Raw genomic sequence first — 27,766 nt, forward strand, 5'->3', positions numbered from 1 at the left:
CTATTGCTTTGTTCTAGAAATTTCCAATATGAGTGCATATTGTAATCGATTAAGAATAGGAATGAAATATCTGGTGCTCCAAAACAATGCAAACTGAGATTCATGGAGCTGTTGACTTTACTTGTTCGGAGGCGTTTCTTGAAAACTAGATAGCTAGTCTGTCTAGATCTGCTCTCAAGGAACTCAAAGGCATTCCTCGAGAACTAGCTAGCTAGTCTGTCTAACTCTACTCTCAAAGAACACCAGTCATATTTTGGAATTGCATAAAATTTGTTGTCAGAATTATTTGATTCCAGTATCTTCTTGAAGAAAAGTTTCTATCTCTTTCAGTTTCGGCTAGTGTACAATGCCGCTAACCTTCTATATTGAAATTGGCATTAAGTTAGCAATAGTTATATTTTCTCTTGAAGCCAGGAAAAAGATTAGCAATATAATTTAATTTCTTTTGGTAAAAGCGATGTGCCATTTTCAAATATAACATACATCTATCGCCGAGTTGTTCCTAGCCCAATGGCTAGTGAGAGTCCCTCAGGGACCTCGGTGTCAGGGATTCGACCTTTTCCTACTTCCTAGATGAGGCTTCCTCTTTCATGGAGTTTCAAGGCTATCGGACCGGCCCGTTGTGGCCCGAAAGTCGATAAAAAACAAAAAAAAACATGCATCTATCAAATGTAACAATTATTGCTTGATTGGTAAGAGATGTACAATTTTCACAACAATTTTTTAGTTTATAGAATTATAACATATTTTCATTGAAATTATATGTATATACGTATCTATAAATTTTTAATTTTTCTTATTTTTCATTCATATCTGTCTACGTATCCGTCTTAATGCAATTGCGTCTAGGTACTTACCAAAGATGCTGGGCTAGATTCTCAAGTTTTTGCAATGAAAAAAAGGTATTACAAAATATTATAGACAATAATTAAAATGATAATTTAAGCCCTAATATTCTCAATCCAAATTTCAAACATTTCAAAGGATGAAGAAGAAAACAAATATGTATTAGTTTTTGAGAAGAAAAAAAAACACATTGGATTTGTGTTTTTGCCCTAGAAGGATCCTATGACAAGAGCTTACTAGGAAAAGGGACATGTTCATCCAGCTAAGAAGTTATCATTTTGGTCATCATCACTATCCATGTTGTCAGCAGGAGACTTAGCAAGCAATCTCATACGTTTGATGAGGAAAACATTATAGTAGTAACTAGTGAGATCCTTCTCACTTTTCCTTGGTAAAGCCTTGGAAGCTAGTTTCCAAAATCCTTTCTTACTTGGCAAAGGATTAGCTTTCACAAGAGCTTTGAACGTTTGCTCTTCTTTGGCAGTCCATGATTTTGATCCCACTTCTTCACCCATTTGATCAAACTTCCAAGTATAGAAAGCACGCCCTATATCTTTCTCTAGAAGCTCCCTTGCTTCTTTAATGTGTTGTTTTATGCAATTGGTTGATCCTGAAGAAGCATAGGAACAAGTGTCCTTTCTTCCTTCCCCTACTTTTTTGTAGTGAGCTTTCTTCTTTAGGCTATAAGTTGGCCAAACACCAGTTCCTAGCCACCTAAGAGTGTCGGAATCTCCGGGACTACCGTAGAATTTTCCCTTCTTAGTAGGCGCAATCCAAATAGGAATTTCAGCCTGGAAAACAGCACCTACTGGGATAACTGCACGTTTGGTTTTTTCTGAACCAGGGGTTACACCATTCAAAGTCTTGACGCTAACATCGGTACGGTTTGGTCGTTTTGAAGCAGCAGGTTTACGGTTTGGTGGGTCTGAAACAGCAGCAGTTTTCCGTGAAGAAAAGCAGGGTTTTGAGGATTGAACACAGGGTTTAACTTTTTGGCGTTTCTTCTCAAACCTAGAGTCGCTAGTGTCCTCTGACGACTTGCCATGAATTGTAAAGACTGCACCGTCACTCCAAGGCTGTTCCCGCGTCCTTTTGCTCTGGCAAGAGATAGAGATAACCGTAAGAGCCACCAAGACAATGTCTTTTTGGCTGGTGAAGAGGGGAATCTTTGGCATTGGCATGCTCATAAGGAGTCACCAATGTTTTGTTTACATCCCATCTTTTCATGTCCTTCTGACAAACTTTCTCCAGTAGTGCTGGGTCTGCGGATCAACCCATCCCGCTCGCCGCAGGTTGAAATCATATAATATTTTATTCAAAAATCCGATCCGCATAAACCCGCCAAATAAAAACTTGCACCCGCCCCGTCAAAATTAGCGGATAACACATGGGCCGCAGATAATTTAAATTTTTAAAAGTAATTGTTCTAATTATATTTTTACTTTTGGAAAATAAAATAATATAAACATATTAATATAAATATATTAATATAATTAAAAATATTGCATTTTATATATTTTAAAGAAAATATATATTTTTCAAAAAATATTTTTAAAAATTTGCAGTTTAACGGGTACACACAATTCAAATTAGGTTGATCTACCTGCTTCACAAAAAATAAATTTGACATGCACCCGCCCCGCACCCCACAATAAACCCGCATCTATCCCGTGATGGATCAAACGAAGCGGGACCTGCGGATTTAAACTCAAATTCCCAGCTCTACTCACGAGTTGTCCCAACTATACTTAAACAAGGGGGTATCCCCTTGTAGATAAAAAGAATACTACCACTAAATTTCAAAATCTAGCTATTCTCAAGCATCCATCAGGAGTACGATTGAAGTAGCCCGGGAATATGAATCTAACCCGCGGGGTTCGTCCCATTTGATCCGTTGCGGGGCGGATGCGGATCAAGCAATTTGAAAAAGTCAATCAGCGGGTGCGGGGTACAAGTATTTTATGCGGGGCAACTGCGGGTTGGTGAATTTTGGATCGTAGGTACCCGCCGACCCGCAAAGGCTTTTTAATAAAAAGTAAATGTTTTTTTTAAATATGGGTGTTTAAAAAAAAAATTATAATATAAATAATATATAAAATTTTAATTATAAAATAAATATATATTTTTATAATAATTAAATTAAATAATTATTTTTAATAAAAAAATATAACCAACGGATCCTGCGGATTACCCGCAAAATTAAATAGGCATAATTATTTGTTTACGGGTTGTACGGGTCAGACTTTTTGACCAAAAAAAATTTGGAACCCGCAGATTGGCGGGTCAGCAGGGCGGGTTTGACCCGCAACCCAGCTCTAGCTTGAAGACATAGCTAACCTTATTGCGCATATATAAAACAGTAATCAAAGAATATCTTACTTGGGAACGCCTGTCAAGAGAGCGAGGACCATGTTTTGCAGCGCCACCAGAACTATTTCCTCTGCCTATTGAGATCTCTGGAGGGATTGGAAAAAAGAAAAAGTTTAATTAAAACTATCTTGTTTCCTTATTCTACCTCTCTCACTCTCTGAATCTATGAGGTCAACCCATGTGGTAATTTTTTAAAAATATTATAGTTACCAAAAGTTCATCAAACAGAGCTCATGAATACCAAAATAAAATATCATGAAGGCCAATACATACCACGTTTTTCAGAAGAGCAGTTGGTCAGTTTCTCAGGAATGGTGCACCGCATTGATACACTACTTGATCTAATCAAATCTCTTGCCTTCTTCATAGCCAATGCAGTCTAAAAAGAGAAAGTAGCAATAATAATATAGAACTGATGATGTCTTCACATGCATTGTGTAATTGAAGATACAGCAGTATCAATAGACATTACCTTGTAAGCGTTCAAAGATTTGGAGAGAATGCTCTCAAGCACATCTGGATGCAATTCAAAATACTCCGTTAAGTACATCTGTACTGATTGGTCGACAATTTCTCTGATATATGGATTCCCTAATCTCGTCTTTCAGATGGCAATAAACAAAAATATTAGCGCAAAAAACTAAAAATATCATTGCAAGGACTATGATCCATACATACGTACCTGTGTTTGACCTTCAAACTCAGGCTTTGGAACAATAACTGAGACAACGCAAGTCAGTCCTTCCCTAACATGCTTCCCACTGAAAGTAATATCCTCGTCCTGAAGATACCCGCCAGCAAAATATATTATAACATTAGCTAGCAATGATGGTAAGTGATGTGACTGGTGTTATGTTATACCTTGAGAAACTTGGACTTCTTCGCAAAGTTGTTAAGAGTTCTTGTTATCGAAGCTTTCACACCGTCTATATGCGTCCCACCATCGTTGGTGCGGATGCCATTAGCATATCCTAGCATTGTGTCTGAGTATCCATCAACGTACCATTGAAGTGCAATGTCCATGATGATACCATTCATCTCTTTTTTGAAACCCAGCACCTCATGAAGTGGTTTCTGAAGATTAATTAAACAACCAGTGAATTAATTTTTTTTCAAAAAATTTCATGTCCACCACCAAGTGGGATGCAAAAAAAAAAGTCTCTACCTTATCAGGATTGAGGCAAGTGAGATATTCGCTTGAGCCTCCAGCATAGTAACATTCTTTATAAAGCTTGTTTTTGGGGTCGTCAACCTCCCTTTCCATAGAAACTTTAACCTGAGAAATACACTAACATAAATCACTTAGGCAATATATAACCTTTTGTACTTGAAGTAAACAGAAAATAAAAATAGCCAAAAAGACAAAACTCTGATATTTACCCTTTTGATATCTTGGAGTGATACTCTTCTTCCGCCGTACATTACTATTACTGGAATTAACAGAGCGTATGTTTTATTATTCCTGTCATGGAGAAACGATACAACCAGAGTTCAAACTCTCTAACAACTGACTTATTGACGGATATATATACGCAAAATTTTCTGGAAAAAAAAATCAAATCAATGTTTTAGCAATAAAACAAAATAACCAATGAAGACCAACAGAGAACCTTAAATTTAGGAGATTGGAATGGTTAATACATATCTTTTTAAATCAAATCAAATTGAATTGGAATAGTCTTATACAGATGGCTATGATCCAGGAAGGGATAGACAGAAACAATAATCTAAACTAATATTCAAAGACAAACCAAACATGTATTCCTCAAAACAGAGCCAATTCAAAATCGGAGTTTTTAAAGTAATTGATCAAATCGAACAGAACAATATATTCGATACTAAAAGGATCGAATCCGAAGAATACGCTAGAGATGAGAGAGAGATAGAGAGAAAGAGAGGAAACAAACCTTAGTTTTTGTGAATCGTCAGCAGCGATGTGCCTCTTGGAAAAGAAAAGTATGGAAACAGAGTCAGTTATTTATAACGACGACAAACATCGAAAATACGGAGACAGACATGATGAAATCCATAACCACCCATCGTGTTTTGCCTCGTTTTTAAAACGATTAGACTCGTAAAACATTAAAGAGTTTTCTCTTCTAAATTAAAATTGTCAAAATAAGTGATTTAACTTTTTGAGTTTTGGAAATTCAATCTGATTTATGTTAAATCATTCTAAATTCCATCTTATATATAATGATATTTTTATTTTAAAGTATATCAACCTAAAAACTTAAGGATATGAATGTTTACAACTGCCCCGCACCAGCATTCTAATAAAAACAATTTTCTTTTTACATATATCTATATATCAAAAGTAGAAACTTGAGATCAAAATATTTCTGTACTCCAATTAATAAAAACAGAAACTTTTACATATATCTACATATCTATATATTTTATTACTATCAGAACCGCACTGCAATTCTTCCACAAAAATTATCATTCAGACTTTTAATTATTCATTCGGTTTAGAAATTTTATCGATCCGCCAAAAACCCAAAAATCGATGCACTAACTTTTGAAGATTTAAAATATATGTTTTTTTACTTTGCAATCTGCAAATGATTAGATTACTAATCATTCGCATACTCATCTTAAATATTCATGAGTTTATAGAAGATTCTATATAAATTATAAATCTTAGCTATATAACAAACATGTAATGCATTTATTCATCATCAATTGATTTTGAAATAAAGTTTTCACTATATAGAAAACATGTTAATGCGATTCGTTTATTATCAATTGATTTTAAGTTAGAAATTCATGGACGACAGCTTTGAATATTTGTACGAGAATACTTATAAGAGATAAAGAGTTTAGACATATACATACCTTTTGAATTTGGAGAAAACAATCTGATTATGCTCTTAGAAGAGAAACTTTCTTTGGTGATTGTTTCAAAGAGTTTGGATGAGGGTTTTTCTCTGCAAGATCTGGTTTAGGGTAAGGGGAGGATGGGGATGGTCTCCTAGTAAACATTCACTATGAAGTAATATTTATAGTACAAATTTTTGAAACCCTAGAACAAAATAATTACATAGGTTAGGTTAGTGGACCCTAAATATTAGGCCCAGAAGATATATATGATTTATGAACAAATTATTAGTATTGGACATATTCCATCATGTGCCTAGAAGTGATTCACCATTAGTATCTTGGATTCAAAACGTTAATGATCCAACCCAAACTGAGCCCAACATCCTCAAGCCTTTGGTAAATTGCCCTAAGGGTAACATAACGAGGCGATAAATTTAAACAAAATAAACTCACATGATGTACAAACTAATCACGGGCTTCCTTCAGAAAAGCTTATTCATACATGGGCTTTAGTATATTGCCCAAGTAAAGTATGAGCCTGATATGGTCTATAATTATCAATGACTAATATTCACATCAGATAAAATCTTAACGATATATAAGATAGATATAGACATGTAACTCATTTTTGTTACTAATTGATTTTAGGTTGGAAACACATCTAACTTACCATGGTATTATAGTCTAATTCACGAAGTCCAATCCGATCTATTATCAATCCAGCCCAAAGTCGGCCTATCAATTTTTGTCCAAACATTTCAAAATTAACGTTTAAAGAGTCATCATCTCGAATAAGTGTATTAAAAACAAATATCCCACATCATATACTAAAAAGGATCCTTAGCAATCTATAAGATAAGATAGATTATTCTTCTTATCACTGATTGATTTTAGGTTGGAAATTCATTTAACTTAACAATAATTGTTAACTAGGCAGACAACTGCTCTTGATTGAAGCAATTTTGAAAGGATTATGTTGAGAATCTCACGTCGGAAATAAGAGCTAGTACAAAATTATTTACAAGAAATATATATTAATTTATTCATAATCATCAATTAGTTTCAATTAGACAGCTTAACAAATCATGATTGATTGAGAAAAATATATTAATGTAAACTAGTGTTAAAAGCAATTGCCATTTCAACGATATAAACCTTAAAATATAAGAACTGTGTTATGTAGTGATTAAAGAGTTGAATATTGATCACACGTTAATATTTTGGTTAAAGGGTTTCCGTTGCCAAAAATCAAATTCCAAATCATTGTTTTAGGCGTGCATAATATTCATTAACCTGATTTGTAATCAACCCTCGTATAAAAAATAAGTTTGTGAGTTTTCTAAACGTGGGTTAACTTACAAATTGAATATTATGGCGATCTGTTACAGTTTAACTAATTTTCATATTGTTTAATATAGTGATTATAAGTGTGTGGCTGATTAGGGAATCAAGGCATTATTAAGATTAGCTAACACATTAAATATGAAAAGAAAAACGAGGAAAGTGATACGAATCCTTGAAGATTGGAATCAAACAAGTCTAATCAACGCTGGCAATTTGTCATTTTCCATGGTTCGTTACAGACAGTGCCACATTTCTTGGAAAATATTGTATTTTTATTTTATTATGAATTATGATCCCACCTGACCTCAGAAGAAATAAAATCAATAGGTGCTAGATCGGGAGATATTATATTTTTCTTCTATAACGCCGGTCACGTTAATCTAATAACAGTGATCGTTCTTTTGTCGGCAGACTTCAACATGTGTTGTTTGGTAAGTTACCATTTCTCTAGTCCATTTTTTAAATTTTTATCTGATAACCGGTTATTGAAAAGCTAGTAAGAGTTTGACTAATATGGAACCATCATTGCGAAAAATAAATAAATCTAGTAGATGTTTAATCAATTAACATAATGTTTAATCTAAATTCACTTTAACAAAATAAAAGATTGATTACAATTCAAAGTGTCCAATATAGGATCACAGATTCAAATTTGCTCAAACGATTAAACATGGCAATTCGTAAACTATACGATAAAGAAAGATAGGCGATACAGGTTTAGACAAAAACGAGCTTCATTATTTCCTCCATGTGGCAAGATACTACAGGACCACCAGTCCTCATTGTGAGGAAATGAATCCTATTTATTAGTATTTCTATGTCGCTACTCCACATGCATGACCTGTTTTTTAACTACCGCTATTGGTTATAGCTAGGTGCCTATGTTATTAGTTTTTCCTTTTAAAGCTATACGTTACTATTTAGTTATTATTACACACATGACACATGCATATTTAAAAGACATGTCAATTTTTATTTCCGTAACTGAAAGACATGTTAATTTCTGCATGTGCTTTTTATATGTCGTCTGGAAATCACATACACGAATCTCCACGATTAGCTTTTTATTGGCTATTGCAGACTACAAGTTGCAAATTATGTTTGATGGGAGGTCGATCCAATTTAGGTTTCATATATTAAGGTATCATTTAACACAATAGATTTTGTAAATATTTACAAAACTAAAAGCTAGTCTCTCTGTACCATTTTAAGTGATGTTTAAGGTTTTTACGTAATTATTAAGAAAATACAAATTTTTATGCACTTTATCTTGATTATATAAAAATTACATTAAATAAAACAAGTTTAACCAATAACAAAATAGTACATGATTTTATAATTGGTCGTAAATTTTGAATGCATTCAATTTTACCTAGAATAGTGAGAACATCATATATTATGAACTAAAATAAAAATCTTAAAACTTCACTTAAAGTAGAACGGAGGGAATATATATCTAACATCTTCATTACCGAATATTAAATTGGTTTTTGATATACCGATTTATTGAAAGTAGCTTCATACGTAAAAATGTGTTATTGCTCTTGCCTTCTGGTTTACTGATCAGGTGGCAAAATAAACTTGAAACTGAACAAGCATTAACATAAATTATAATCATGGAGTAGTTATATTATAATTTCTAGAGATTCCCTATGTATTTTCCCTTGATCTCGTAAAAGATTCCGATCTGGAAAAATATATTGAAATATCGACATCACACGTGGTTACAATGCCTATCGAATTATCGATCAAATGATTTCTATATAAAACGACATAATTAAGTATTTTAAAACACAAGTTAAAAAAAACTAAGTATTTTAGTAATTAACAAACATGACCAACATTATCAATCGATGAGCTGCCGGAATTTTAATTATTTCACTAGAATTTCACTCGGGCATTTTATATTTTATAAATATACTATATTTTGATCCACCTTTTAAAGAGCGAGTATATTTTTGTTTTATAATTTTTTAAAAACTTAACTTTTTATATTTGTGTATTTTAATCATATTTGTGCTTTTCTTTGTAATTATATTTATATAAAATATATTTTTAAATGCTTAATAAGATATTTTAATAATTATATTAAAATAATAAAATCATACCTATATCAATATGTTATGTTGCTGTTTTGATAGAATAGATAATTTTAATATTATCATAGAAAATTTAAATATAAGATTTACATTTAATGTTATATTTATAATTCTATAATCTTATTGTTTAAATCTCTTATTAATATATTATCAATAAGAGATTATCTTATTGTTTAAATCTCTTATTAATTATTTCAGATTATAATTAATATATCAAATTCAAAAATATAATTATATATTAATTATAATCTGAAATAATTAAATATATATAATCTTCTTTAATATAGCTTTTTAATTATTACAAATTTTCATACAATACATTTTAATGTAAATAATCAAATATGTTATAGTAAGTAGTCAATTAAATAGTTTTACAATAACTTGTCAATAGTAAATAAAAATATAGGATTCTAAATTAATAGATTAGATTATTTGGCCAATTTGAGCTGAATAAAAAAATGGTAAAACCAAAAACTTGTTTTTCTTTCCTCGGGGGAAAAAGGTTATAAAAGCAGAGCCTAAGTCGACTTATATCATATGCACAAACACACAGCTTTCTATCATCTTTTCTTCTTCTCCTCAGACCTCAAACTCTTACATTTCGTTTCACTTTTCAAACTACAAAAGACCAGTAGCATGGGTCATGAATGGTACTCTTTTCTTTCTTAATCTTAATTTCAGGTGGTTTCACCACTTATTTATTATTCGTACAAAATCTACACCAAGTAAAACGTATGTAGCTAGTACATATTATTCTGTTATATACTATGAACATCTCGGAAAACATAGCTGTTTCAGATTGGCTAGTTAATCCACTACAACTATTTCCAATGTTCGACTAGTCCATAATTAAACAACATTTTTAGCGCATTGATCATGAATAGTTGATTTGAGTTCGCATACATGCAAAATATATTGCATTCTTTTTTTATGTGTGGTTAATAGAGAATTTATAAATACGTAGTATCGATGCATCCAAGGAGTTCAAATTTAGTGACGATGTCAAAAGTGAAGTGACTGAGATTGTTCTTGTTCGCCATGGAGAAACCACTTGGAATGCTGCCGGAAGAATCCAGGTATCTATCTATACACCATATTTATGCGCAATCACATGTACATAAACAAAAATATATAGATATTTTACATAAAACTTGCCATATGCAGGGACAAATTGAGTCAGATCTTAACGAAATTGGACAAAAGCAGGCTGTTGCAGTTAAGATCAGTTCATTTCAAGTCTTTATCCATCGATATATATTGTATTATATACATGATTTATTTATTGACACATGCATGATCATTTCTCCTTTTTTTGTTCAAATAATCACTAGATCGCTGAAAGATTGGGGAAAGAGGAGAGACCCGTAGCTGTGTATTCATCAGACCTCAAGCGAGCCAAGGATACTGCTCTGATGATAGCAGAAACATGTTTTTGTTCTGAGGTATGTAAAATTATCTCTATCTACTCTGCATAAGAAAATCATATAAGTTGAGTGTAAATTAATAATGTTAATATTGGAGATATATTCTTAGTCAGTTAGTAAATTAATAATGTTACAAAATTTTAGAAAACACAAAAAAAAACATTTTCAGTGTAAGGATTCTAAAGTTTTTATGAGTTGTGATTATATGGTATAATTAAAATATGGTTATACGTACAGGTGATTGAAATACCTGACTTAAAGGAAAGGCATGTGGGCAGTCTTCAAGGACTGTACTGGAAAGAAGGAGCAGAGAAAGAACCTGAAGCTTACTCTGCTTTCTTTTCTTCTCAAAATGATCTCGAGATTCCTGTAAGCTTGATTTATTTTGCTTAACTGTATCTTTATACTTAATGTGTAGTCATGTTTCTCACGCATGTCTATTATACAAATCAATAGGGAGGAGGAGAGAGCTTTGACCAACTTTGTGAGAGATCCATGAATGCGCTTGAGCTAATTGCCAAGAAGCACAAAGGTACGTTCATCTATCTACACACTAAAATCCGATAAAAGATAACATAATTGATCTTGTCGTGATGCTAAAAAACCTAATTTAAATTGAAAATAATTGTTGTTTATTGTATGTGCATGTGTGGAACCGAAGGAGAGAGAGTGATTGTGGTGACTCATGGAGGAGTGTTGAGGGCAATTTATTTGATGATCACCAAAGCTTCATCCGCCGGAAAACTCCTTAATGCTTCGGTGAATGTTGTTCGCTACGGTGAGGAGAAATGGATCATTGATTCGTGGAGCGATGTTTCTCATCTCTCTTCCGTTGGATTTCTCCAACGTGGATTTGATGGAGACTCCAAGCCCTAGAGGGAACTATATCCTCTTCCCTATTGTTTCTGACAATCGAGAGAGGTCTTCTATCCATTTTATAATGTACTTCTTTGATGTTTTCTGATTGTCTTTTATTTTTCCTTTTGCTAAGATGTGCTTCTGATTGTGAGATCGAGATGTCCTTCTGTAAAAGTAAATTATCTTGTACTTTCCAATAATAATTTTCATATAATTTAAACCCTTTAACAAAAAGAAAATTCAATAATCGACTGATAAAAGATCTTCAAATTCCCAAACTTTTAGATAAATAGTCATTACACACATAGTTATAGTAGAGATCTCTACTTATTTCATAAACTCACTTTATTATCACTTGTCCATGTCTCTACTTTATATAATAGACTTATTTTACAAGCAAAGCGACAAGTTGATTTGTAAACATTTAATGACTATTGTACTAATATATTGGTAGAATTAAACAACAAGAAATATATACATCTTTGATCTTTCCGGCAAGTGTCGTCTCATGCCTGTTCAGATTGGTGCTTGTGTTCCCTCCTTTTTGGGTGTTTGGTCTCGTGATTTTTGCCAACTGACAATAAGTTGTAGCTCTTATCTTATCAAGAAACGAGAGAGGGAGAGAGAGCTAGACAACGGGAGTGATACAGTAGAGAGATAAGAGAGAAGATGGCTTTTAGAACAACTTTAAGGTCATTTCATATCCCAAAGGCTTCTTTAAGAACTTCAGTTCATTTCAGCCACACACCCATCATCTCAACCCACACCTTACTACGTGGCTCTTCGTATTTTCACATACATTTAGTATCAAACACCAAACTCTCAAAGTTGACCAAAGTAAACAGTGTGAATCTATTCCAAAATGATATGTACATTTTCATTTATAAAGTCAAGATTGTCAATTAATGAAAAACGTATATATCAAATTTGTTTCTTTTTATTCTATCCATAAATAACAACGTTTCAAAAAACATACATATGATATATATCGATATAAATGAATTATAATCCTAATTTTTTGTCAAGTGTGTTGGGTTGTGTATTTTAAGAGAAGTCACCATCTCTCAACTACCAAAAAATTACAGTTGTTTACCCGCATATTCATGTCTCAATCCGGTTTAGCGACCAAATTTGCCGTATCTAACCGGTTAAAGCACTAGAAAATGGCGGTCCCAGATTCCCGACCGTTACCACTCAAAAACATTTGTATTTTTCTTCAAAAAGAAAATTCGATATTGTGCACTTACTACAATCAGTCATATATTATTCCCAAAATACCCTAGTGATTCTTGTGAAAACGAATAAATACGAAAAAACAGAGAGAAAAAGAAAGAGAGAGAGGCTCAAGTAAGCTCTCATCACTCATCTGTTATCTTCCTCTTCTCCTCTTTCTTCATCCTTTTGTTTTTTTTTCCTCCATTTATCTTATTTTTATTTTATTATATGGTTTTAATGTTAAACCCATTTATCTTATTTTCCACACACGCCTCTCATTCTTCCTTACAATGGCGATGAAATCTCTTTCCCCTGTTCCTAAGCTTCTTCTCTCCACAACACCAAGCTCTGTTCTCTCTTCCGACAAGAACTTATTCTTTGTAGATTTCGTCGGACTTTACTGTAAGTCCAAGAGAACCAGACGCAGACTTCGTGGAGACTCTTCCTCTTCTATCTCCCGCGCTTCTCCTCTGTCTCGTCTATCCTCTGTCCGTGCCGTTATCGACCTCGAACGCGTTCATGACAAAGATCTCGCTTCTCCTTCCTACTTAAAACCTCAGGTACGTTCACTGAGATCTAGATGATGATGATACGTTTCTTTTGAGAATCTAAGTTGATTGTATGTTAAAACAGGTTGCTAACTTGGAGGATATATTGTCTGAAAGAGGAGCTTGTGGAGTTGGGTTTATAGCAAACTTAGATAACATTCCTTCACATGGGGTCGTCAAGGATGCTCTTATTGCTCTCGGGTGTATGGAGCATCGTGGAGGCTGTGGAGCTGACAATGATTCTGGTGATGGCTCTGGTCTTATGTCTTCCATCCCATGGGATTTCTTTAACGTATGGGCCAAGGAACAAGGCCTTGCTCCTTTTGATAAGTTGCATACTGGTGTTGGAATGATCTTTCTTCCACAAGGGGATACATATATGCAAGAAGCCAAACAAGGTGAATCCTAAATTCAAAAAAAATCACTAGGTGGTTATGAGCCTCATAAAAGATTATTGTTTAGACAGATGCTAGAACAATTTTTTGAATGCCTAAATTGATTTTTTAAGAGGATCAAATTGAAAAAAAAATCATTATTCAGACCCAATTATAATCGATTTTTAGAACAATGTTTTCTATAGTAGTTGGAGAAAATATGTTATTGAAGTATTTTTTTTTTTGTAGTTATTGAAAACATATTTGAAAAAGAAGGGCTAGAGATTCTTGGATGGAGAGATGTTCCTGTAAATGCTCCCATAGTCGGGAAGAACGCTAGAGAGACAATGCCTAACATACAGCAAGTGTTTGTGAAGATTGCAAAGGATGATAGTACTGATGACATTGAAAGGGAGCTTTACATCTGTCGGAAGCTGATTGAAAGGGCAGTGGCTACGCAGACTTGGGGAACCGAGCTCTACTTCTGTTCACTTTCCAATCAGACCATAGTGTACAAGGGCATGCTTAGATCTGAGGTTCTTGGATTGTTTTATCTAGACCTTCAGAATGAACTCTACACGTCTCCCTTCGCTATTTATCATCGGAGGTACAGCACAAACACTAGTCCCAGGTGGCCTCTTGCTCAGCCTATGAGGTTTCTTGGACATAACGGGGAGATCAATACCATACAGGTTCCACTCATTTCTAGACATTTGTTATGAACTCATCATCATTGTTCTTTACAACAGTGTTTAAGTTAAGAAGATTTTGTGCTTGAATTGTGCAGGGGAACTTAAACTGGATGCAGTCTAGAGAAGCTTCATTGAAGTCTTCTGTTTGGAATGGCCGGGAAAACGAGATTCGACCATTTGGTAATCCCAGAGGTTCAGACTCTGCTAACCTTGATAGTGCTGCAGAAGTAAGTGCTGTTGCCTTCTTCTGTATAGTGTATTTTTTATGTTAAAAATATCCTCTTAACTTGTTATGAACATCATAATCAGATATTAATAAGAAGTGGCAGAACACCAGAGGAAGCTCTAATGATTCTTGTCCCTGAGGCATACAAAAACCATCCAACTTTATCTATCAAATATCCTGAGGTAATCTTAATCTTCTAGACTTATTAGATATTCAACACTTTTGTCTTCTTTGCTTGCTAGCTTGAGTTGATTTTTTTTCTCATTATCCTGTAGTAATATCTCTGTTTTTTTGTTAGTAGTAATGGATTTTTCTTCTTCTTTTGTTTTTTTTTTCGCACTGTAGGTTTTAGATTTCTATGACTACTACAAAGGACAAATGGAGGCTTGGGATGGTCCTGCATTACTTTTGTTCAGGTAAATCTTTTTTAAAAAGGTCATCTAGACATGTTATACCATCTGCATTGTTGTTGTTTGCCTGTTGGGTATGAGCTCAGGCCTCTACTCCTTTGGAGTTTCTCCATTATTTTTTCCGGCTTCTCCTCAGGTTTTATCTGACACTTGCTACTTGAATTCTTCACTTAGTGATGGAAAAACAGTTGGGGCTTGTCTTGACCGCAATGGTCTTCGTCCTGCTCGTTATTGGAGGACTAGTGACAATTTCGTCTATGTTGCATCTGAGGTATTCCATATGTCCATTAACCTATACAAGTAAAATGCACTTTATATGGTGACTACAACCTTGTTTTCCTAAGTTTTTGACTTATTTAGTTACTGAGAAACTTTATCTTGTGACTGTCTGGTTTAGGTCGGAGTAGTACCAGTTGATGAGGCGAAAGTCACCATGAAAGGGCGTCTAGGACCTGGAATGATGATTGCTGCCGACCTAGTGAATGGCCAGGTTGGTACATGGCCAGTAAAAATCTTGGTTACTCTTGTTGAACAGATTCTTACTCTTTAGCTGACTCATATAATATAACTCGTCCAACTTACAGGTATATGAGAATACAGAGGTCAAGAAGCGAGTATCTTCACTGAATCCATATGGAAAGTGGATTAAAGAGAACCTCCGGTTCTTGAAGCCTGTGAACTTCAAATCCTCAACTGTCATGGAAAATGAAGAAATCCTAAGAACCCAACAGTAATAAAAAAAAACTCATGAACATTTCATCTTTGTTTCTTTGATCATCAGGAAACTAATACATACAAATCACATCTTATCAGGGCATTTGGTTACTCAAGCGAGGATGTCCAAATGGTTATTGAGTCAATGGCTTCCCAAGGAAAGGAACCAACCTTCTGCATGGGAGATGATATTCCACTGGCAGGATTGTCCCAAAGGCCACACATGCTTTACGATTACTTCAAGCAAAGATTTGCTCAGGTACAGAAAGATAACTGCATTCATTTCTTATTAGTATCTTAATTCTCAAACTGAAACACATGTCCTGGTTTCAGGTTACAAACCCTGCCATTGATCCCCTGAGGGAAGGCTTGGTTATGTCTCTTGAAGTAAACATTGGCAAACGTGGGAATATACTGGAGCTTGGGCCTGAGAACGCCTCCCAGGTCATTCTTTCAAACCCTGTGTTGAATGAAGGAGGGATTGAAGAGTTGATGAAGGATACATACTTGAAACCCAAGGTTCTTTCCACATTTTTCGATATAAGAAAAGGAGTCGAAGGCTCCTTGCAAAAGGCTCTTTATAATCTTTGTGAAGCAGCTGATGATGCTGTCCGAAGTGGCTCTCAGCTTCTCATACTCTCAGACCGAATCGATAGCCTGGTAAAAAAAATTGTCATACAGTTTCTTCAGAGCAACTTTTGATGTCTGCTAATCTCTCAATCTTTGGCTCTTTCAGGAACCGACCCGGCCTGCAATCCCCATAATGTTAGCTGTTGGAGCTGTTCATCAACATCTTATTCAGAACGGCTTGAGGATGTCAGCTTCCATTGTTGCTGATACGGCTCAGTGCTTCAGCACACATCAGTTTGCTTGTTTGATTGGATATGGTGCAAGGTTGGTTGGTCTTCTTTGGTCTTTGTTCTGAATATTATTAAATGTTTCTCTGACAAGTTGTGAAAATTTTCCCACAGTGCTGTATGCCCATACTTGGCACTTGAGACATGTAGACAGTGGCGCTTAAGTAACAAAACTGTGGCCTTAATGCGTAATGGTAAAATTCCCACTGTAACCATTGAGCAAGCTCAGAAGAACTATACCAAGGTGAGGATTTCACTACATAATTTTAGCTGTTTAAACATATTATATATTTGAACAAAAAAAAACATATTATATAATGGATTCTGATTATTCTTTCACAATGGCTTATCTTGCAGGCGGTTAATGCAGGGCTCCTTAAGATTTTGTCTAAGATGGGCATCTCATTGCTTTCAAGGTTCCATTTAACATTTTCTTATCTATTGGCTTATGTTAGTGTACATTTTCTACAACTTCTGACTAAACATTTTCCTTTTTTTACAGTTATTGTGGTGCTCAGATATTTGAGATATATGGTTTGGGGAAAGAGGTTGTTGATCTTGCATTCACTGGTAGTGTGTCTAAAATCAGTGGACTCACCTTTGATGAGGTGAGGAATACATCACATTGGTTTTTTTTTTTTAATTATTACCCCACTGATCAAATCAAACATTGCTTCAAAGAAAAATGCTAATCTACTTGCAGTTAGCAAGGGAGACATTGTCTTTCTGGGTGAAGGCCTTTTCTGAGGACACAACTAAAAGACTAGAAAATTTCGGGTTTATTCAATTTAGGCCTGGAGGTAAAACATGTTGTATGGATACAACCTGCAGTATGTAATTCTATGCAATTTTTATTGACACAACTCTTGTTGTTGTTTTTTAAGGTGAGTATCATTCAAACAACCCGGAGATGTCAAAACTGCTCCACAAGGCTGTCCGTGAAAAGAGTGAAACTGCATATGCGGTCTATCAACAGCATCTCGCTAACCGACCTGTTAATGTGAGTGTATATAGTTAAGTCTTTTTCAAAAGCTTGAATGAATGTTCCACTTATAATTTCAATATTTTTTAATAGGTCCTACGTGATCTACTTGAGTTCAAGAGTGACCGAGCACCCATCCCAGTGGGGAAAGTAGAACCTGCTGTCTCTATTGTTCAGAGATTCTGTACTGGTGGAATGTCGCTTGGTGCTATCTCAAGAGAAACTCATGAAGCTATTGCTATTGCAATGAATAGGATTGGTGGGAAATCAAACTCTGGAGAAGGTGGAGAGGTAAAGTATATTCAAATGGGCACACCTTCTAGTAAAAAAATTAAAAAAAAAAAAATCTAATTTGTCCTCTCTTTGTAGGATCCTATTCGCTGGAAGCCGCTAACAGATGTGGTTGATGGATACTCACCAACATTACCACATCTCAAAGGTCTTCAAAACGGGGACATTGCAACAAGTGCTATCAAGCAGGTCGTGTACTTGTAAAAAACACTCTACTACTTTACCTTTTGTGCAGCTGTAGAGAATCTTCATTGAATGCATTTTTGTGTATTCTCTCAGGTTGCTTCAGGGCGTTTTGGAGTCACACCAACGTTCTTGGTGAATGCAGATCAGCTGGAGATCAAAGTTGCACAAGGTGCTAAACCTGGGGAAGGTGGTCAGCTTCCTGGAAAGAAAGTCAGTGCTTATATCGCAAGGCTGAGAAGCTCTAAACCTGGTGTTCCTCTTATATCTCCACCTCCTCACCATGACATTTACTCCATTGAGGACCTTGCTCAGTTGATCTTTGATCTGCATCAGGTGATCAATCTTTTTTTTCAGAACTCAATAAACAGTTGAGATAAACAATAAGGATGTTCCAAATGATATAACTTCCACCTGAACAAACAGATTAATCCAAATGCAAAAGTATCAGTCAAGCTGGTTGCAGAAGCTGGCATTGGAACAGTTGCTTCTGGTGTTGCAAAGGGTAACGCTGATATCATCCAGGTACTAACTTGAATATCAAACGTAACTGTCTCTTCTTCCTCTCATGCTCCAAGAAGTTTCATGGTTTCTTCTCATATGATCATCAGATATCAGGGCATGATGGTGGAACTGGTGCTAGTCCAATAAGCTCCATAAAACACGCTGGTGGTCCATGGGAACTTGGACTTACAGAAACTCACCAAGTAAACCTTTTGGCTACAATGTGATACATTAACAAATCTCTTGGAGGTTCAGATTTAAAAAAAAAACTCATTTGTTCTACTTGTCTTTATATTGCAGACACTTATTGAGAATGGGCTCAGAGAAAGAGTCATTTTAAGAGTAGATGGAGGCTTGAAGAGTGGTGTTGATGTGCTAATGGCTGCAGCAATGGGTGCTGATGAATACGGATTTGGTTCTTTGGCAATGATTGCTACTGGATGTGTCATGGCTCGTATTTGCCACACTAATAACTGCCCAGTGGGTGTGGCAAGTCAGGTAAAAGATCTTGTACTAATTTTCCTTGGCTTAATATTCATCTTTTTTCACTGACGCTTTTTGAATGGTCTCAGAGAGAAGAACTGCGTGCAAGATTCCCTGGTGTGCCTGGTGATCTTGTCAATTACTTCTTATACGTAGCAGAAGAGGTTAGCCACTTTCTTACTATCTCAGTCTCTCTTGTCCTGACCTCATCTAAAAGGAGAATCATGTCTCGGTAGGTGAGAGGTATCTTGGCGCAGTTAGGATACAACAAGCTAGATGACATCATTGGAAGAACAGAGTTACTGAAACCGAGAGACATTTCCCTAGTGAAAACTCAGCATCTCGATCTGAGCTATCTCCTCTCGGTATCTATCTACTAGACTCTATACCTTCTACATGAAACGGAACATCTAACTTTTCTCATCTTTTTTTGCACCATTTCAGTCTGCTGGACTACCTTCAATGAGCAGTACTGAGATCAGGAAGCAGGATGTTCACACAAACGGACCTGTTCTCGATGATGATATCCTTCAAGATCCATTGGTAACAAAACTTTTTTCATTACTCTTTCTCAACCATTTTCTAGTTGCTAACAGTTTTTTTTTTTTAATATCTACAGGTGATAGATGCGATAGAGAACGAAAAAGTTGTTGAAAAGACCGTCAAGATATGCAACATAGACCGTGCAGCATGTGGACGCGTTGCTGGGGTCATCGCAAAGAAGTATGGAGACACTGGTTTTGCCGGACAAGTGAACCTAACGTGAGAAACAAGAATTACTAAAACTTTGTATACATCTTCAGGTAACAGCTACATTACAAGCTTTAACTCTTGTCTTGTCTGCAGCTTCCTTGGAAGTGCAGGACAGTCCTTCGGATGCTTCTTGATTCCCGGTATGAATATCAAACTCATTGGAGAGTCCAATGATTACGTAGGAAAGGTAAAATTAGCATTTATATCAGTTTCTTGCGTGAAAAGTTATCGAATCAGCTAAGTGTTTGGTTCTTTTATTTTTTGAAGGGAATGGCTGGTGGTGAGATAGTAGTAACTCCTGTGGATAAAATAGGGTTTGTGCCAGAGGAAGCAACCATAGTTGGGAACACTTGCTTGTACGGTGCAACGGGTGGTCAGATATTCGCTAGAGGCAAAGCTGGGGAGAGGTTTGCAGTTAGAAACTCACTTGCTGAAGCAGTAGTTGAAGGCACTGGTGATCATTGCTGTGAGTACATGACTGGTGGTTGTGTCGTTGTGCTTGGAAAGTGAGTAAAATGCAATGCATTCAAAACTGGTCGATGAGATATTTAAAATAAACTGTGTGAAGTGACATTGTTTTTCCACTGAAACAGAGTGGGGAGAAACGTCGCTGCAGGTATGACAGGAGGGTTAGCTTATCTTCTTGATGAAGACGACACTCTTCTTCCCAAGGTTTCTTTCTTTCTTTCTTTTTGCAATTCATGGTGAAGTTTTATATTCTTTCTTTGGACATTTTTGTCTGAGCAGAGTCTGTTATTTAACAGATTAACCGAGAGATAGTGAAGATCCAGAGAGTAACTGCACCTGCAGGGGAATTGCAGCTCAAGAGCTTAATCGAAGCCCATGTGGTAAAGTCCTTATACAAAGCTTCAAGAAGAGTGACTTGTGTTTGATGTCTTCATATATAAACCTCTCTTCTGTTTTGTTTTGGTAAAAAAAAAGGAAAAAACCGGAAGCAGCAAAGGAGAGACGATCTTGAAGGAATGGGAAAAGTATCTACCTCTCTTCTGGCAACTGGTTCCACCAAGCGAGGAAGACACTCCTGAAGCTTCTGCTGCTTATGTAAGAACAGCCACCGGTGAAGTCACATTTCAATCGGCATAGAGGAGATGTTGCAGTCGAAACAGAAGGATTGATACATCAATGGTGGGCTACGGAGGGAAAATAGATCATTCACAGATCAATGTGTGTGACAATATTCTTGATTGTCCTGTGATCTTAACAGTACCATGATTGCTATAAGATGTACAGTTATTCAGTTAAATAACTGCATTCAACTGCCATGAAAATTCCATAAAACTTGCAGTATTATCTTCTTCATTGAATAAAGTTTGTAGTATTTTAAATTTTTAATACACAACCAATATGGGCCCAGCTCATCCATAGACAGAGACAGAGGGCGTTCGTTGTCTAGAGGAAAATATCTCACAAATCTTAGAATGTATCGTAGTGCGTTACAGGATATCACTTACTAATGAATCGTGATGAAGAACCAAACATAAGGAGGGAAGCGCTAATGAAGATGGTGACTAACTAGTTCATCTAAATCTGCGTTTTGTCTCTCCATAAGCAAAGCAACCACCCCACGGACGGTTTATAGAGTACCCGCCAGTTCCCATAACCGAATTTTGAAAGATCAAGATCGAGATAAATTGGTTTGGTTATAACCGTAGAAAATTTACTGTAGAATTTAGGCTGTAGAATTTTTTGACTTAGCTTTTAAGTGAAATAGATTTAAAATTTATTGCTACAGCAACATATTTCGTACAGCAAAAAAATATAGAGCTTTAGAAAATAAGGTATTTACAGTCATTTTTTCTATATTTTCGCTGTAACTTTAAAAATCAATATAAAACATAATTGGTGATTTAAAAGGTTGTAAGTAAAAATTAAAGCTAAAACCAACTCCTACAACCCAACCAATCACACCCAACATAACACCAAAGCAACTGCTCCTTTAGCATTCCCAAATGTATGAATTGAGAAAATTTAAAGTAAACCGATTAAAAGGAAATATAGAGACATAGAAGGGAAGTTATAAACCGACAAAACAAAAAAAAAGGAAATTAAAAGTTTTCACTGATCCTAATTAATATTGGGAAAATAAATTCTCTATATACTATATAATTGTGTAGAGATTTAACGTAGGTTTACTCAGGATTCAAGTTATTTTGACCTAGAACTAAAGCTTGAAAGTCGAAATAAAAGGCTTTTGGGGTAAGGTCGAATGGTCCGATACTGTCTTCAAACTTGATGATACTCTCTCTCACTCCTCATCATCATCATCTGGTTTTAAAGTCTTGTACTCTGCTTCTGTTCTTGTCTCTTGCTAAATGAATCATGTGTGTGCACTGTGTGATTCGATTCATATACATTTATTCCTTCTCTTATTGAACTTTGTTATATAAGTTGGTAAAACAACTTCAGCAGTAACTGCTCTTATGGCCTCGAGAAAATAGAAAAACTTTGTCGCGGCTTTTCGCCACAGAAATAGTACAAAAACGAGCTCGCAATTTATCTATCTAAACAGAAAGGACAACGATAAAATCTATCAAACCCCGTGATAGACAGATGAACAACAATGGCATTCTCATCATAGAATCTAACATAGTCTGATACATAATTCTATATAGTGCGTATATTAATAAGAAATAGTTACAAAAATCACTAATTAATGAGTCTTTGATGATAAAAAAAAAAAAAACAGACGAAGAACCAAACATAGGGAGTGTGTGAAGCGCGCGCTATGTTGCTGAACTGAAATATAAGTTCATCTGAATCTGCGTTTTGTCTCTCCGTAAGCAACCACCCCAAGCACCGTTATGGAGTACCCGCCAATTCCCATAACCGTAACCGGGTTTTGAAAGATCAAGATCGATATCACCACCGCAACTGCTCCTTTAGCATTCCCAAGAACCTGCATTAGTTGTCAAACCCATATCAACATCCAAGATATATCTTCAGGGTTGGAGCTCGATAAGAAGCTATTTAGGTTTTAATGTACCTGGAGAGTGAGGGCGCTTGTGTGTTTTGTAACCAGAAAATTCAACAGGTTGGCTGAATAAGCCATTACAGAGTTAACCAGAAGAAGTATCCACATGTACTGATGTTGCTTTGCAAGCGTCAACGTCAGGCTGATCACGTCTGGTTCCATAACTAGGGTCACCGGAAGAAGAGCAACCACAGCTATAGGAGACATATACAACATCAAATTCATCGAGTTCAATTTTTCCCTGAAACAAAGAAAAAACAAAACGAAACAGAGATACTATTATATGTATGTCACATGCGCCAAAATCATTGGTTGGTAAACAGATTTAATTATACGAATTAAAAGATCTTAAACCTGATATATACAACATCCTACCTAACTTAATCATTTATGATATGTCTTGATTAGGTAATAAAAGTTTCCTGATTAGATCGTTTTAAGTTTTTATTTTTTAACTACTTGCAGAATGTAAAAATCCAACAGGATAATTATTTTACCCTTCTGAAGATAGTAAGATGCCTTGAAGAACAGATTTAAAGGCTCTTGCCGCCGTGGCACTAATGCACATGATGAAACCAAACCAGTGAAACCCTGGCTCACCCTACAAAAACAAAAACGCTGCTTAGAATCACTGATCAGACAACAAGAGGAAAAAAAACACTAAGAACAGAGATCAAACATCAGACAACAAAAAACAAGGATATACTATCAAAGGTTGAAGCTTTTTAGATAACATTTCAAGATCCCATTTCAAAAGTTTTAGCCTTTACACAGAACATATACACAATCTCTTTTAAAGCTATCATCTTTCTACAGATCAGTATCCAAAAACTGTAAATCCTAAACAATGGCATTAAACAGAGGAAAGATAAAAGCTTTATTACCCCACTGGCGATGACGACGCCCGCAACGACGGGGACGAGAGCACCATAGGTAACCCAAGCCTCTCTCTTGAGGGTCATGAGATAGGCGAAGAGGGCGGTGAAAAACGGGGTGGTGGCACCGACGGCCTGGTTGAAAGAGACGGGGAGGTAACGGAGGGAGATGTTGCCGCCGACGACGGAGGCGCAGAAGACGACGCTGAGAGTGGAGACCTTGAGGAACTGGGAGCGGGATTTGAGGTGCTGGAGGGGGACGAGCTTGAGGAAGACGATGGAGACGTAGCTGAGGATGGCGCAGGCGGACATGTGGCACATGGTGAGGAAGATTGGGAACTTGAATCCGTAATTGGAGAGGAGGAACTTGTTGAGGAGGAGGACGCCGATGTTGGAGGAGTACCAGGAGATGATGAGGGTTGAGATGAAGAGGGTTTGCTTCTTCGAGGACGACATTGTTGTGTTCTTTTTTGCTTGATCTGGGTTTCTTCTTCTTTCTTCTTCTTCCTCGGTGAGATCGAGATCCGTTGAGAGAAAGAGAGAGAGAGAGAGAGAGAAAACGAGAGAAATCAGGTCCTCACTTGGAGCATGGAACGGCAAGGACAAAAGCCTTTAGTTTTTGTCTTCTTTTTTTCTTCTTTTTGTCGCAACTTTTAATTTCTCTGATAAATATGCATATTACTTTTTAATCTATGTAACGTAGTAATCAGAAAGTGTATATTTTTGGTTAATAATATTATTAGACTTTGCTTATATTGCATAGAAAAAAATAGAAGAGAACTTTACTATGATATTTATCCAATGTTTGACAATTTTTCTTTTGCTGTAACTACACGCTTTACAAAAGCTAGTAACTAGATAAATTATTTGAAATCTAGAAAAAACTTAAATCTTAGCTTAAATATTGAATTATTTTTATATATTTTAATTTTTTTGAATTTAATTTTAAATCAATTTAAACTTATTTAAATCAATATAAACAAATTTAAATACAGTATAAATCGATTTGAATTATTTAAATATGAATTCAAAACAACTATTTTAAGTTAAGTCGATCCAACCAAATTTTGTTTTGTTTGATATTAGACCGGAACGTTAGGCTAGATTGGTTCAAATTAATTTTGATTTGGTGTTTTATATCATAATAAATGCTATTGGAGTTTATATATTACTTAAGGTCTTAATTCAATGTATAATTTGTTGAAGAAGATCAAATAATTTGTTTATCTTAAAATAAATCGAAATATATAAACAAATTATTTGATCAATAGTTATATAATATTTCAATGTATATTTACAATATAAATATTACTACAAAAAAAAATTATTTGCTTAAATTTTTTAAATGTTATTAACATATAATTTAGTAATATGATTTTGGTTTTGTAATTTTTCCATGATTATCTAAAAAAATTCATTTTCCAGTAATTAAAAAACTATGTTTTTGTTATTAAAAACAAAATCCTACGTTTTTAAGTTTTTTTTTTTTACATTTTTGTTGATCGGTATCTTCGAGACCAAGTTTTTATATATTTTTTTTTACTTTGCAATTTTTCTTGATCGGTAAAATTCTCACAGAATCATGTTTGAAGTGCCATTCCTGGATGTTTACCAATCAAAGTCGAAAACTGAAAAACTAACTTGTAAAAAAGATAAGTTACAAAAAAAAAAACTTGTAAGAAAGACCATTACCAAATAATATCTAGAGCAATTTAGTTCAATATCCTAAAATAAGTAACTTCGGTTCTATTTTCAGAACCGAAGTCTTAAGAAAAGCGCTAATCTGAATGTCGGTTAGATCCGATCTCCAATGGCATAACATGTAAATACTTGGAAACAAAGAGCCGAAATGACAAAGAGTCTCCTCATCTGTTTTTGACGCGGCTAAAGGTCAAACCTTTTCTTCTTCCATCTCTTTTAATCCAAAACTCCAAAAAGTTCGTTTTCTTTCTCTGACTAGAAACTTCCCAGCGATGTCAGGTTACCCTCCGACGAGCCAAGGCTACGGTTACAGCTACGGCGCTGGAAACAATCCTCCGACGAGCCAAGGTTACGGCTACGGCGGCGGCGGAAACAATCCTCCGCACGGATCATCATCATCATCTCCTTACGCTGTTCCCTACGGCGGCGCATCGAAGCCCCAATCTTCTTCCTACGGCGCACCGCCTCCTTCCGCACCACCGTACGCGCCTCCTTCTCCGGGGGACTTCAACCCGCCAAAGGAGAAGCCTGTCGGAGGCTACGGACCTCCGCCGCCGTCCGCGCCTTCTTCGGATTACGGCGGTTACGGCGGTGCTCCTCCCCGTCCGTCGCAGGGAGGTTACGGAGCTACTCCGCCGCAAGGGGTTTCCGGTTACGGTGCCCCGCCGCGTCCGTACGGTGGATACGGAGCTGCTCCGCCGCCGTCGGTGATTCCTGAGTACGGTGGTTACGGTGCTCCGCCTCGTCCGGCGACGTCGTCAGGACACGGCGGATACGGAGGCTATCCTCCTCAGGGATCGTACGGAAGTCCGTTCGCTTCTCTGATCCCGTCAGGTTTTGCTCCGGGGACGGATCCGAACATAGTGGCTTGCTTCCAGGCGGCTGATCAGGACGGCAGTGGGTTCATCGATGACAAGGAGCTTCAGGGTGCTCTCTCTTCTTATCAGCAGAGATTCAGCATGAGAACTGTTCATCTTCTTATGTATCTATTCACCAACACCAATGCCATGAAAATAGGTAAAGCTTGTTTTTCAACTTCAGTCTTCTTTTCATCTTCTGTGTTTTAGGTTTGGCAAACAAAAAAAAATCAATTTTATTATTATTCGTACTAGTTGAGCAATATTGTTAACTACGTGCAAGAGAGTTCTTTTGGTTTTTTCATTATTATAGCTCTAGTTGAGATCATATATAAATAATCAAATTCAAGTTGCATTCCTTGCTAGGCTGGTTTTGAACCTGTAATGACTTTTATGCAAATCTATGTGTCGTAGGACCTAAGGAGTTTACTGCACTTTTCTACAGTCTTCAGAACTGGAGGGTGAGTTTTTGATCGTTTTATTATGATATTTTGTAACATAACAAGATTGGTTGAAGCTGACACTTATTTGATTTGGTTCAGTCCATCTTTGAGAGGTCTGATAAGGACAGGAGCGGGAGAATAGATGTGAGTGAGCTGAGAGATGCGCTTCTGAGCCTCGGGTTTTCAGTTTCTCCTGTGGTTTTGGATCTTCTTGTTTCCAAATTCGACAAAAGCGGTGGCAAGAACAGAGCCATCGAATATGACAATTTCATCGAGTACGTTATCATTCTGTTTTGATCTGTTTTTTGATCTCTTTTGATTTGTTGCTAATTGTTAATTCTCCTTTGTGTGTTTATGATGCAGGTGCTGCCTCACTGTTAAGGTACACGCCTATCATTTACTATGTTGCTGTCTCATTCATTCAACTGCAGATTCTTCTTTATTACGAGTTAGTTGTTTTTGATTTTATTTTGGTGATGTGAATTTGCAGGGACTAACAGAGAAGTTCAAGGAGAAGGACACAGGATACTCAGGCTCAGCTACTTTCACTTACGAATCCTTCATGCTCACTGTCCTCCCCTTCCTCATCGCTTAAAGTTTCTTGTAACGGATGAAACCCACCCCTTTGCGCATTTTTCACATCTTCTTATGTTGTTGTTGTCGTTGTATGATCGTCTCTGGTGTGAATGCTGTTTGTTACAAGTTACTTTTCCGGTTTGGTTGGATTCCAGAGTTCAAAACAAAGTGTAAAAACAAACTTGTGGTATAAAAGAATCAATCAACTCATTGTTATGTTTGATTATTGTTACATCTTGTTGTTTTATGGTCGTCGCTGGTGTGATTGCTATTGTTACAACTTACTTTACCAGTTTTACTTTGATACCAGAGATTAAAACAAATGT

At 35.9% G+C, this 27,766-nt stretch overlaps 5 protein-coding genes across 12 annotated transcripts; 3 read left to right on the forward strand and 2 right to left on the reverse strand.

Moving 5' to 3' along the window:
* Positions 1 to 986: 986 nt before the first annotated feature.
* Positions 987 to 6,212, reverse strand: LOC108817756 (AT-rich interactive domain-containing protein 1). Of its 8 annotated transcripts, none has more exons than XM_018590545.2 (10): positions 6,055 to 6,212; positions 5,124 to 5,158; positions 4,597 to 4,646; positions 4,382 to 4,492; positions 4,078 to 4,290; positions 3,899 to 3,997; positions 3,689 to 3,817; positions 3,490 to 3,595; positions 3,226 to 3,302; positions 987 to 1,943 (listed from the first exon to the last, which is right to left on the reverse strand). In XM_018590545.2, the coding sequence occupies exons 3-10, from the start codon at positions 4,636 to 4,638 to the stop codon at positions 1,101 to 1,103; spliced, it is 1,620 nt and encodes a 539-aa protein (XP_018446047.1). In that variant the 5' UTR covers positions 4,639 to 4,646; positions 5,124 to 5,158; positions 6,055 to 6,212; the 3' UTR covers positions 987 to 1,100. The 8 variants fall into 8 exon arrangements, with proteins under 8 accessions (XP_018446047.1, XP_018446043.1, XP_056846833.1 ...); XM_018590541.2 differs by having other exon boundaries at positions 4,382 to 4,504; XM_056990853.1 differs by having other exon boundaries at positions 4,597 to 4,678.
* Positions 6,213 to 10,031: 3,819 nt separating this feature from the next.
* On the forward strand, positions 10,032 to 11,986 carry LOC108816283 (metal-independent phosphoserine phosphatase). The gene is made up of 7 exons (XM_018588863.2): positions 10,032 to 10,132; positions 10,447 to 10,558; positions 10,647 to 10,697; positions 10,814 to 10,924; positions 11,144 to 11,275; positions 11,363 to 11,438; positions 11,568 to 11,986. Exons 1-7 carry the CDS (start codon positions 10,119 to 10,121, stop codon positions 11,780 to 11,782), a joined length of 711 nt encoding a protein of 236 aa, XP_018444365.1. The 5' UTR covers positions 10,032 to 10,118; the 3' UTR covers positions 11,783 to 11,986.
* Positions 11,987 to 13,106: 1,120 nt separating this feature from the next.
* On the forward strand, positions 13,107 to 21,349 carry LOC108817709 (ferredoxin-dependent glutamate synthase 1, chloroplastic/mitochondrial). The gene is made up of 32 exons (XM_018590468.2): positions 13,107 to 13,539; positions 13,613 to 13,925; positions 14,151 to 14,593; positions 14,689 to 14,820; positions 14,903 to 15,001; positions 15,165 to 15,235; positions 15,404 to 15,500; positions 15,627 to 15,719; positions 15,814 to 15,959; positions 16,043 to 16,202; positions 16,277 to 16,603; positions 16,680 to 16,837; positions 16,915 to 17,044; positions 17,158 to 17,216; positions 17,303 to 17,408; positions 17,504 to 17,600; positions 17,685 to 17,800; positions 17,876 to 18,073; positions 18,152 to 18,262; positions 18,353 to 18,592; positions 18,683 to 18,781; positions 18,868 to 18,963; positions 19,061 to 19,258; positions 19,333 to 19,407; positions 19,480 to 19,608; positions 19,688 to 19,786; positions 19,863 to 20,005; positions 20,090 to 20,183; positions 20,264 to 20,502; positions 20,590 to 20,668; positions 20,761 to 20,844; positions 20,939 to 21,349. The coding sequence occupies exons 1-32, from the start codon at positions 13,270 to 13,272 to the stop codon at positions 21,098 to 21,100; spliced, it is 4,863 nt and encodes a 1,620-aa protein (XP_018445970.1). The 5' UTR covers positions 13,107 to 13,269; the 3' UTR covers positions 21,101 to 21,349.
* A 1,213-nt stretch (positions 21,350 to 22,562) lies between these two features.
* Positions 22,563 to 24,488, reverse strand: LOC108814228 (UDP-URONIC ACID TRANSPORTER 1). Its single transcript, XM_018586750.2, has 4 exons — positions 23,873 to 24,488; positions 23,486 to 23,589; positions 23,001 to 23,229; positions 22,563 to 22,913 (listed from the first exon to the last, which is right to left on the reverse strand). The coding sequence occupies exons 1-4, from the start codon at positions 24,317 to 24,319 to the stop codon at positions 22,767 to 22,769; spliced, it is 927 nt and encodes a 308-aa protein (XP_018442252.2). The 5' UTR covers positions 24,320 to 24,488; the 3' UTR covers positions 22,563 to 22,766.
* A 1,259-nt stretch (positions 24,489 to 25,747) lies between these two features.
* Positions 25,748 to 27,666, forward strand: LOC108818434 (probable calcium-binding protein CML50). The gene is made up of 5 exons (XM_018591406.2): positions 25,748 to 26,581; positions 26,836 to 26,882; positions 26,964 to 27,139; positions 27,228 to 27,246; positions 27,355 to 27,666. The coding sequence occupies exons 1-5, from the start codon at positions 25,837 to 25,839 to the stop codon at positions 27,457 to 27,459; spliced, it is 1,092 nt and encodes a 363-aa protein (XP_018446908.1). The 5' UTR covers positions 25,748 to 25,836; the 3' UTR covers positions 27,460 to 27,666.
* Positions 27,667 to 27,766: the final 100 nt, after the last annotated feature.

The sequence above is a fragment of the Raphanus sativus genome, chromosome 7 (genome assembly GCF_000801105.2).
Source record: "Raphanus sativus cultivar WK10039 chromosome 7, ASM80110v3, whole genome shotgun sequence".
Classification (NCBI taxonomy): Eukaryota; Viridiplantae; Streptophyta; class Magnoliopsida; order Brassicales; family Brassicaceae; genus Raphanus; species Raphanus sativus.

Bases quoted from the DNA above. Each gene is read 5' to 3' on its own strand.
- LOC108817756 (XM_018590541.2), bottom strand. From the start codon at position 4,638: ATGTACGGCGGAAGAAGAGTATCACTCCAAGATATCAAAAGG. The intron at 4,505-4,596 runs GTAAATATCAGA...GATTTATGTTAG, and splicing joins CACTCCAAGATATCAAAAGG to TGTATTTCTCAGGTTAAAGT. The intron at 3,998-4,077 runs GTATAACATAAC...GGGTATCTTCAG, and splicing joins AGAAGTCCAAGTTTCTCAAG to GACGAGGATATTACTTTCAG.
- LOC108816283 (XM_018588863.2), top strand. The intron at 10,559-10,646 runs GTATCTATCTAT...TGCCATATGCAG, and splicing joins ATGCTGCCGGAAGAATCCAG to GGACAAATTGAGTCAGATCT. The intron at 11,439-11,567 runs GTACGTTCATCT...GTGGAACCGAAG, and splicing joins AATTGCCAAGAAGCACAAAG to GAGAGAGAGTGATTGTGGTG.
- LOC108817709 (XM_018590468.2), top strand. From the start codon at position 13,270: ATGGCGATGAAATCTCTTTCCCCTGTTCCTAAGCTTCTTCTCTCCACA. The intron at 15,236-15,403 runs GTAAATCTTTTT...TTCTTCACTTAG, and splicing joins CCTGCATTACTTTTGTTCAG to TGATGGAAAAACAGTTGGGG. The intron at 19,408-19,479 runs GTTAGCCACTTT...ATGTCTCGGTAG, and splicing joins TCTTATACGTAGCAGAAGAG to GTGAGAGGTATCTTGGCGCA.
- LOC108814228 (XM_018586750.2), bottom strand. From the start codon at position 24,319: ATGTCGTCCTCGAAGAAGCAAACCCTCTTCATCTCAACCCTCATCATC. The intron at 23,590-23,872 runs GTAATAAAGCTT...TTGTTTTTGTAG, and splicing joins GCGTCGTCATCGCCAGTGGG to GGTGAGCCAGGGTTTCACTG. The intron at 23,230-23,485 runs GTAAAATAATTA...TCTTTGTTTCAG, and splicing joins ATCTTACTATCTTCAGAAGG to GGAAAAATTGAACTCGATGA.
- LOC108818434 (XM_018591406.2), top strand. From the start codon at position 25,837: ATGTCAGGTTACCCTCCGACGAGCCAAGGCTACGGTTACAGCTACGGC. The intron at 26,582-26,835 runs GTAAAGCTTGTT...TATGTGTCGTAG, and splicing joins CACCAATGCCATGAAAATAG to GACCTAAGGAGTTTACTGCA. The intron at 26,883-26,963 runs GTGAGTTTTTGA...GATTTGGTTCAG, and splicing joins ACAGTCTTCAGAACTGGAGG to TCCATCTTTGAGAGGTCTGA.